This window comes from Symphodus melops, assembly GCF_947650265.1.
Source record: "Symphodus melops genome assembly, chromosome: 10".
Classification (NCBI taxonomy): Eukaryota; Metazoa; Chordata; class Actinopteri; order Labriformes; family Labridae; genus Symphodus; species Symphodus melops.
The window spans coordinates 671,860-682,479 of record NC_136700.1 but is presented as its reverse complement, the minus strand read 5'-3'; the positions used below and the strand labels follow the sequence as shown (position 1 = coordinate 682,479).

Here is a 10,620-nt window from a genome sequence, read left to right as displayed (position 1 = left end):
GGCGAGTCCAGACAGCGCCTCCACGGCCCCGCCCTCCGCAACACCCACAAGCCCCAAACCACACATGAACGAGACCAGCTTCTGATTGGCTGTTTAGACTCGATGAGTGAAATGAAGCAATTTGACCTGAACATGAGTCACGAGTCTAACAGCCAATCAGATTTCAAGTCCTAAAGTCCCGTTGCCATGGTAAAGAAATGCTGCTGGCTTCATGTTAAGAAGATCACAACTTACTAATGTGAGGAGGTCAGGACTGACGCCTCGTTAATCTATCCTTTGTCTTAATGACTCGTTTAAGCATGAAAGGGCTAACTCGTAGTATCTAGTCCCGCCCCTTTCTAACCTGTCAATCATCCTGTTCTCACACTGTTTTTGTCACTGAATTGCAGGACAGAGATCGAGCGGTTAACAACATTAACAAACGTGGATGTGGTTTCATGAACGGTCAGGTGTCCTAGTCTCTTTTAGCTTCTTGTTTGTTTTCTTGACTCGTGTCATTCCTCTTCCTGTCTCAGTGGTTTTCAGAATAAAAGCTGATTACGTTTCAAGCTGGTCCGTAAACGAGGGGGAGCTTTTGGCAGCTGAAGGGACGGATCGGGTGGCGGTGGAGACCAAAAACAGAACATAAAGAAGAGCTCTCATATGGGATCATGTTTCTGTGTTTATGTTCTGCTGCCCCCTAGTGGCAGAAGAACAGATGCTGCAGCTTTAACTTAAATGATTTTTTTATCACCAGCAGAGAAAACGTTTTTGTTCACGTTGAATCTTTCTTAAACTTTTATAAAAGCTCTTTGTATTAAAAACTTTGTACTGAAGCTGTTTTTTAATTTGTATGTTTTTTGAATGTTCAGTCTGATTGGCTGCACAAATTGAGCCAATCAGGTGTTAGCTCTGCTATATAACAACATTTACATTACAGTATAAATTAATTAAAGCTTGACTAAACCTATCTTACACATTGTTCGTTATCTCAAATCATTCCAACAGTCCTCAAAGACGGAAAAATCTTTCATTTTATAGTTGCATCTGGATGTGCAATCGTTGCCATGGAAACACCGGATGGTAAGTCAAAGACCACCACCCTCCTGTTGGTGTATGTGCTATTCTGTTCCTTGGGTCAAAGTTCAACATCTTTCATGTCGAAGGATAGACAGAAGTGGTTTAGCTCTTTTTCAGGCAAAATGAATATTAAGCAGAAGTTAAGAAAGATGAAAACGTTTTTATTGACTTTGCTAGTATTAGCATCATTAAGCTAACCAAAGCTAAGGTTAGCTCACTCACTTAGCTAACCAACATCACAGTTTACTTGAAAAATGTAAAATAACTCATTAAAAACCGCGGGAAAATAAGCTAACATCAAGTGTTCTGTCATATTTAATCAGGAGGGCGGTTTACCTCCTTGTTAGCACTTAGCTGCTAAAATGTGCTAGCTTCCTCACAACAGTGAAAGAAGTGTAATGTGTGTTTCTAGCCAACTGATACCATTAAAAATACATTTTAAAAAGAACCAAGCCAAGATGCTAATGTATGATAGTATGCTTTATTGGGGCAAACATATTTTCAAACCTCAAATCTTTAAACTATAAATTCGATTAAGCTAGCTCGCTATTTGAAGAGCTACTTGCATTAACACCCCAGTCTGGGACAAAACATTAAAACTTTCTGAAAATTGGACACAGAGCGCCTGAATGCAGCATAATCGACAAGGTTTATTTCAGTAGTGTAATTAGCTTTTAGCTAAGGGACTGAAACATATCTACAGGAGATGCTAAGCTAACTTTAGCATCTCTGTGCTGCACTCTTTGTAAGTTAAGATGCAAAAAGTTGCAGCCAGAGTATTTCTTAAAGAGTCACATTTACAAAATAAAAAATATAAACAGTTAGAAAAATAGATTTTCAGTCAGCAGCGTGTGAATCCTTCTTTCCTCTCAGCGTGAGGATTCTTGTCCCAGAGCGATAAACGACTGTGTTCCTGAGGTGATTCAGATCCCGGACTGATAATGATTGTGATTAAAGATTAATGATGATGATAATGTTAAGTTTTGTCCTGATCTCTGTCTGATTTCAGGACTTGGCGTCGAGCATCTCCAGTAGCAGTTTGTGGAGGGGGACGCAGCGTTGGCGATGCAGCCTCAGGAGGACCTGCACGGCGCGGTCCGCCGTCTGTCTCAGCAGGGGGAGACTCATGAGCAGCCGGCCCGCTCGGTGCTGCTCCCTGCGGGGCGATTCATACTCCTGCAGGGCCTCGTGGAGCTCGTCCTGGAACCTATGCACCATGTCTGGACGGTCCAACAGGTCCACATCTAACACACGGACAAAAGGAGATCAGAACAGTCAGAGGCGACGCCATGAAACACAATTCAGCAGGCTTCAATTCACCACCTCGCCATCTGGGTCGCCAATTTCCCCTGCCTCCAAAATGTCTGGCTCAGAGTTTGGGCACATTTTCAGAATCTGGTGACGGGTATGAAGGAGACCCCACGTCACAAATAACAACCACAGAGGTCTCATTTCGTCGCTCTTATTGACGGAAAAGTGTTTTATTCTAAATGTCTTTTCAGATGTTGAGTTCATGATCTCTTGTTTTAGACAAAGACCACCAGAGTGAACAGCAGACTGACACACAGAGGGCATGAGACGGTCAAGTGAGGGACAACAAGGAAGGTCAAGGTCAGCCTGTGGGTGTGTGTACCAGACAGACACACACACACACACACACACACACACACACACACACACACACACACACACACACACACACACACACACACACACACACACACACACACACACACACACACACACACACACACACACACACACACACACACACACACACACACACAGATGAGCATCTTCCATTGTGTTGTGTATTGACGTTCACTCAGTTAATGGTCTGAGCAGACAGTTAACAGTTCATAGATCCAGAACGAGTCTATCGATACGGGTTATTGATCCGAGGCTCAGACAGTGAGAGCCTGACCAGATTTCAGCTGGAAGGACCCACCAGTGTCCCATCATGCACTGCTTCAACAGGAGTAGTATTGATTAGCATCGTTAGCATCAACACCAACGAGCAATGCTTCACAGCAGCCTGTTGTCGTCTTCTTCTTCTGCTTCCACATTTTTCTCTGATGTTTTGTGACAAACTAAAGATGAAGCTGCGAGTCGCCGAGTCTGTCAGGATTCATGTTTCAGTTGATTAGTAAAGTGTAGATTCACTTCAGAGTTAGGTAACGGATTAAGTCTGGAATAGATTTAATAAGAGAGGAAGTCTCTTCGAGCTGATCAATACTGCGCTGCTTCATCTCCCACGCTCTGATCAATATCAATAACAACTGCTCTGGGATCAATAAGTTCACTCCATCAGCCCCGAAACAAAGCCTCTGTTATTAATAATCAATATGTGTGTGTGTGTGTGTGTCTGTACCAGAGTTAGCGAGAGCCATGGCCTTCAGCGTCACCGCCTCCTCGGGGCTCAGGTGCATACCCCGGTATTTGGCGGTCAGGTGCCGCAGCGCTTCGTAAAGTTCGGCCAATCCGGCGTCTTGACACTGAGCTTCATCCAACCGGAGGTTCCCGGCAAACACAAGCTCCTCCCCTGCTGAGCACTGCGACCGCCAGGCCACGCCCACCAGCAGCGCCTCCATCCAACCACTCTGCAACAGTGACATCTGGTCGACCAATGAGAGCCCAGAGAAGCCTGAGAGGTCGCGGGAAAAAGGAAAGTTTAAATTAAAACGATGCAAACTGCAGTACCCTTTTTAAACACCAGGTGGCAGAGTATTTTAAATGAGCTCGGTTTATTCACGTCTCTTATTTTGTGTACCTGGGATCTGTTTGGCCCAGCCAATCAGCACCAGCAGCTCTCTGTTCAGGAGGTCACAGAGGGTCAGGAGGGTCCTCAGGCTGCTGTCATTGGTCGATTCGTCCTGATTGGCAGCCAGAGGGGCGGGCTCTGTCAGCAGCAAATGGGAGATCACCTTGTTCCCTGAAGGAAAGTCGAAGGCAGGTGTTTTAATTCATGAAAACATGAAGAAGAGTTTGATGTCTGAGTGGAGGAAGGAGGCGTTGAGTTTGAACTCACGGCTGCAGACGGCGTGCGGGTACGGGGCCTTCGAGTAAAAACTGAGTCCGGCCTCCGCCTGTCTCTTGTACTTCTGTCGTCCTCCTCTCACTCGATCCATACGAACACCTGGAACCCACAGAGAGAGAGAGAGAGAGAGAGAGAGAGAGGAGGTGTTCAGTGTGAGCGTGTCGGCTTCTTTAAGGTCATTTTGGTGGTCACAGAACGACGGACAGACGGCGGCGACGCACCCTCCCTCATCATCCCGGCCTGGAGACATTTCTGGAAGCGACAGGCCTGACAGGCTTTCCTCCTCCTCTTGGTGATCTCGCACTCGTTCATCACCGGACAGCTGTACTCGATGTTGCCTAGGTAACCAAGAACAGGAAACGCTGTCAGTGACATCATCAGAGGCGTCGCTGCTTGTGTAAGGCCGGCCTGGTGACGCTCACGCTGTGTCGGCGTGTCACGGCGTGTCACGGCGTGTGCACACACAGCTTCACACACTAATCAATGGCGGGAGCGCTGACGTATTGATCGGTTCACTTATTGATCCACCCTGCTGTTCTCACCTTGTATGGTCCTCTTGAAGAACGCCTTGCAGGCCTCGCAGGACGCCACGCCGTAGTGATAGCCAGACGCAAAGTCCCCGCACACCAGACAGAGCCTCTTCGGCCCCGCGGCGCCCAGTGACGTCAGGTAGTCCCCCCTCAGGATGGAGTCCACCTGCAGAGAACAGACGCGTTGCATTAGCTGAGGACTACTTTCAGTGGCGGAGGAACACATCGTTGGTGCTGCGGTGAGAGTTCACGTACCTGCACGGCAAACAAATCTGTCTGAGAAACAGGAAACCGCGCCGACGCTTCTGACACCACAGCGCCACCTAGAAGGCTTCCACCGCTGGAACTGGATCTGGGCGAGTCGGGCTCTGGTGCTCCACAGAGGAGGCCGAAGGAACACGAGGAAGACGAGGAGGAGGAGGAGGAGGAGGAGGTGCGTCTGGGGAGGAGGAAGGCCTGGTGTGACGGGCTCTCCAAGGGAAAGGAGGGACTGATGGGGGAGCAGTGGAGGAGGGAGGGGGCAGGAGAGTGAGCTTCATCAGTGGAAGAGGAAGAGGAGGAGTCCAAGAGGCTGGAGAGGAAACAGAGAGATTAATGAGCATGCTAATCAGAACATGTTCTAATCTCTCTGAGAACCTGGAGCGAGTGCACGCTGCTGTCCAACCAAACCACGGAGGTGAAACAAAAAGAGTGGCTAACGTTAGCATCGCTAACAACAAAAAACCTCGCCATGTTTGTGCTAAACGTGGTCACACATCGACCCGGTCCGCACGCCAGTTTAACTTTACACAGACGACATGAAAGCAAGCGGCACCCCCCCCCCCATGTTAAAAACATGAAGCGTAACATCCTGCAGTTCCTGGAGTGTCCACTAGAGGCTGGCTGCAGCAGCACAGGAAGTCACATACACACCCATTCAAACAAGCTGATTGAACATGTTTACAGCCTGATTCAAAGAAGTTAAGGTGAAGTTAGTCGTCACAGCAGAGAGTTTAAAGTTGTGATTAAATAATAAGAGACAGGAAGTTGTTTGTCTCACCGTTGTGGACTCAGGAAGTGATAGTCGCCCGTCAAACAGAAGTCCTTCAGCTCCATCCTGATTCAACAGCCAGAATATCAAACAGCTCCAAAACAAACGTGACAGAATCCAACGAAACAAGAAGAGTCAGCGATGCATTCACTGACTCTCCGTGTGCAGAGGAGATGCTGCGTTTAAGGTCCAATAAAAAAAAGTGGGAGAAAGTTTCCTGCTGGATGGATGGATGCAGACGTGTGAGGCTCGGAGGAGTGTGCGCTGTTATTTATGTCTCTCTCCTGTCATTACAGGAGGGAGGGGGGAGGGGCCAGGCCCAGAGGATCAGCCTATCAGCACGCAGCATCCTCAGGCTGAACGAGCGATTGACTTCTTCTTCTTCTATCATCTCTATTGATTGGGACGGTGACAGATGTAGGCCACGGCAGCCCCGGGCTCATGACAACCTGCAGCGTTTATACGATCAATAAAATAATCATCTGCAGAGTTCACTCACAGCTCGGTGAGGAGGCGGGCTCAGACGAGTGTTGCATCACTTCCTCCAAAGCTGCGCCACTTCGCCTTTTGTGTGAAAACGCTGCACGTGCGTCTCGTCTCCATGACGACCGTCTGTGTGAGTGACGCTGCTGCGTGTCTTTGACCCCGAGCGGACACGGAGCGAGGACGCCGTGGGTGCAAAGACACGACATTTTGGAGACGTCAACAGCAAAAGGTTGAACGGTTTTTAAACTTGAGCGCTCGGAGCGGCCGCCAAAAAAAAACCCCACGGAGCGCTGGGAAGTTTTTTTTACTTCCATCTGATTGGTTGAGTCGTTTCTGTCTGTCGCTCAGACCGTCAGTTTAGTGCTTCCTGTTTTATTTTGTAGTTCTAGTCCTAATTTGCTTCCTTTCATTGGCTGTCACACCCTCTTAAGTTTTCACCTGTTCCTGTTGTCCACACACACACACACACACACACACACACACACACACACACACACACGTTTTATAAAGGAAGTCATTGAAATGAGTTTTTAAGTTTGAGGGGTAAAAGCAGCTTGTTGGAGTCGGAGGTGATGATGGAACATTGAAACATGCTGAGTGTTGCATTGTGGGTAAACAGTGTCCATGAAGACCACAATAAAAACATCCTCATGCTGTTAATTGAATTTACCTTGACACAGATTTCTCTGGTGTAAAGGGGGGGGGGGGGGATTAACACACCTGCAGGACGCTGAAGCAGCATTTTCAAACAGGAAGCTGTAACACACACACACACACACACACACACACACACACACACACACACACACACACACACACACACACAATCCCGCTCCGTCCTAATCTGATGGTCAGACGCTCAGATCAGTCTCACCTACATCTGAGTTTCATAACAGCTCAATAATTCGGCCTGTCTGGTTTTTATTTAGTTTAGTTCATGCTTATGGTATAGACGGGGATTCAAACCAGCAACCTCCTCACTGTGAGAGGACAGAGAGAACTGTTTGGATCTCCATTCTTTGTGCTGTGAGTATCTGTGTGTATCCTCCGTCAGATGAACTTGCTCCAGGGCACTCCGTCAGTGAGGAGCAGCGTGAGTAAAAATATCCTGAGATAAATCTGGATCAAGTCTGAAATCCCTCTGAGAGCCTGACGGCGCCCACACAGCTGACACGCCTCCGTGTGATGTGGGTCAACGATGCGTCTTCACCTCACTCAGGTCTCTGCAGGCCCCCCCCCCCCCCCCCCCACAAACCTTATTGAAGCTTCGGTTTACATTCAACACTGTTAATGCACAGACCCTGAGATCACGAGGGACCAATCAAAGTGGATCATCATGGAGGTAAATAATTAAAAACAATTCATCTTCAAGAATCAATTTCAAAACTGCAGTGAGTCAGTCTCCACAGAGCTCTATGTTAAAATGTCCAACTTTACAGCTGCAGTTCCTCCAGTGCCCACTAGAGTCTGTCTCCTGCAGTGAGTCAGTCTCCATAGAGCTCTATGTTAAAATGTCCAACTTTACAGCTGCAGTTCCTCCAGTGTCCACTAGAGTCTGTCTCCTGCAGTGAGTCAGTCTCCATAGAGCTCTATGTTAAAATGTCCAACTTTACAGCTGCAGTTCCTCCAGTGTCCACTAGAGTCTGTCTCCTGCAGTGAGTCAGTCTCCATAGAGCTCTATGTTAAGATGTCCAACTTTACAGCTGCAGTTCCTCCAGTGTCCACTAGAGTCTGTCTCCTGCAGTGAGTCAGTCTCCATAGAGCTCTATGTTAAAATGTCCAACTTTACAGCTGCAGTTCCTCCAGTGTCCACTAGAGTCTGTCTCCTGCAGTGAGTCAGTCTCCATAGAGCTCTATGTTAAAATGAACATGTTTACAGTCTGGTATAAAAACAGTTTGGGTCTTTAATTCAGTTCCTCTGTCAGGTCGGGTTGACGGTTGCCTTAGACTGTTTTGTTTATTGTTTTAGGGTCAATTCTGTCCTCTGAAATAAAACTGAAGTGGTCTGGACTCTGCTGGGTCTTGGGAGTGTTGTTCCTTGGTTCCATCTAGACCGGGGCATAATAACAGTTTATGCAACTCACCTGTTTACATTATAATGAGGTTGAAAGGGATGGAGAATTAGGGGGCGTGGCCTCTTTGAGTGACAGGTGGGAGCTGTCATCTCAGCTGTGTGTGTGTGTGTGTGTGTTGCAGTGAAAGCTAATATTCTGCTGGTTCACACTTTCAGCCTCAGTACTGGATGAAGCTCTGTAATCCCTTTAATGCTGCCTGAGGATGAACGTGTGTGTGTGTGTGTGTGTGTGTGTGTGTGTGTGTGTGTGTGTGCTGTACAGATTGGCCTACAATGTAAAGTGGCTTACAGGTCTGGATCCACATAAACAGAACACGCATTAAGGTTATGGATCCAGGTGGAGGATTAGAGTCACCTGAACTGACTCTGCAACAACAAACACTCACTGCACAATGCTAGCTGCTTAGCAACATGCTAATGCAGAGTCTTGTGGGGTAAGATCACGTTCACCTGTACCTGTCCTCACTGCAGGCTTAGGGCATGGCCACGGGAAGTGGGCGTGCAGCAGCGCCCCCTAGTGGAGAGGGGGAGATAAAAAAAATATATATTTAAAATATTTTTGCACAATTTATAAATTCTTTAAGAATCTTCTGGGATCATATTTTGACACACGCAGGCTGTTACATGTATTTTTGATTTTGATTTAATTCTTTTTAGGCCTAATCAACACAAGTTGACGGAAGTGACGTTGTCTACGTCAGGTAGGCTCGTGGCTGCAGACAGACGCTGAGTGAAGTGAGAAGGTTCCCTGCTCGGTCTGTGAGTGTCACAGTTCAACATGTAGCATCATGTTGGACTAAGCTCCAGTAACAAACAAGAGACAGAAACACTGATTGAGTTCCGTCTGTGTCTTCACGTCTCTGTGTCCTCACCTGAGCGCACCTTCTCAGCCTGACGTCATTTAAAGACACGCAGCACCATGAAGACCCAGAGAAGACTCCCAAACCTTTCACTGATGCATGTCCACACACACACACACACACACACACACACACACACACACACACACACCATGAAGACCCAGAGAAGACTCTCAAACCTTTCACTGATGCATGTCCACACACACACACACACACACACACACACACACACACACACACACACCATGAAGACCCAGAGAAGACTCTCAAACCTTTCACTGATGCATGTCCACACACACACACACACCATGATGACCCAGAGAAGACTCTCAAACCTTTCACTGATGCATGTCCACACACACACACACACCATGATGACCCAGAGAAGACTCTCAAACCTTTCACTGATGCATGTCCACACACACACACACACCATGATGACCCAGAGAAGACTCTCAAACCTTTCACTGATGCATGTCCACAGAGACATCATGAACTCCCTGGACATCCGTCCCCTCATTAAGACTTTATTTCCACCTGGACATGTGGACACCTGTAACCAGGACAGCCTGTCTGCAGCTCAAAGTAAGATCACTTTCATATCTCTGCTGTGTGACGTCACACTGTCGTGTTTTTACAATGTGCTGGGATGGAGAGTGTTATTTTGATCATGTGTTCTGTGTGTGATCAATTTGGAGAACTGTTTAATAACTGTAAATATTTGGAGATTATTTCCATGTGGTTTGTGTGAAAAGGTTGGAGATGGAGAAAAGTGTGTGTGTGTGTGTGTGTGTGTGTGTGTGTGTGTTAAAGGATGTTGGAGCTAATAGAGTGGTGTGTGTGTGTGTGTGTGTGTGTGTGTGTGTGTAAAAGGACGTTGGAGCTAATAGAGTGGTGTGTGTGTGTGTGTGTGTAAAAGGACGTTGGAGCTAATAGAGTGGTGTGTGTGTGTGTGTGTGTGTGTGTGTGTAAAAGGATGTTGGAGCTAATAGAGTGGTGTGTGTGTGTGTGTGTGTGTGTGTGTGTGTGTGTGTGTTAAAGGATGTTGGAGCTAATAGAGTGGTGTGTGTGTGTGTGTGTGTGTGTGTGTGTGTGTGTGTGTGTTAAAGGATGTTGGAGCTAATAGAGTGGTGTGTGTGTGTGTGTGTGTGTGTGTGTGTGTGTGTGTGTTAAAGGATGTTGGAGCTAATAGAGTGGTGTGTGTGTGTGTGTGTGTGTGTGTGTGTAAAAGGATGTTGGAGCTAATAGAGTGGTGTGTGTGTGTGTGTGTGTGTGTGTGTGTGTGTGTGTGTAAAAGGATGTTGGAGCTAATAGAGAGGTGTGTGAACGCAGGTGATGCAGGCTGATCAAACCTGTTGCATTGTTAAAGTGTATATTATATTCTGTGTGTTCACTGAAGAGTGTAAGACAATCTAAATCTATTTATTTATTTTTAAATGTATATATTATAGATATTATAAATGTATTCTAAATCGGCCAATAGGCTCACAGGTTGTTTGTTCAGCCCTGGTTTACAAAATAAAGACCAAACAGACGAGTTTCAA

The 10,620-nt window shown here is 46.9% G+C and overlaps 2 protein-coding genes and 1 long non-coding RNA gene across 4 annotated transcripts in view; 2 read left to right on the top strand and 1 right to left on the bottom strand.

Moving 5' to 3' along the window:
- Positions 1-954, top strand: part of shkbp1 (SH3KBP1 binding protein 1) — a 7,584-nt gene extending 6,630 nt beyond the window's left edge. The window contains exon 17 of the mRNA XM_079354047.1: positions 1-954. This exon is cut by the window's left edge and continues 699 nt beyond it. Coding sequence (XP_079210173.1) covers positions 1-85 — 85 coding nt within the window. The 3' untranslated portion in view covers positions 86-954.
- Positions 955-1,125: 171 nt separating this feature from the next.
- LOC306830513 (estrogen-related receptor gamma-like) lies at positions 1,126-6,302 on the bottom strand. Its single transcript, XM_079354070.1, is given in 9 exon segments — positions 1,126-2,303; positions 3,431-3,703; positions 3,830-3,992; positions 3,995-4,072; positions 4,074-4,195; positions 4,318-4,434; positions 4,639-4,792; positions 4,882-5,197; positions 5,666-6,302. Coding segments are annotated over 9 exon segments (1,518 nt in total). The 5' UTR covers positions 5,722-6,302; the 3' UTR covers positions 1,126-2,064.
- On the top strand, positions 2,293-3,517 carry LOC306830553. 2 transcript variants are annotated; one of them, XR_013779986.1, is made up of 3 exons: positions 2,293-2,464; positions 2,590-2,670; positions 3,434-3,517. It is a non-coding gene; the product is annotated as an uncharacterized lncRNA (long non-coding RNA). The 2 variants fall into 2 exon arrangements; XR_013779987.1 differs by having other exon boundaries at positions 2,293-2,504.
- Positions 6,303-10,620: the final 4,318 nt, after the last annotated feature.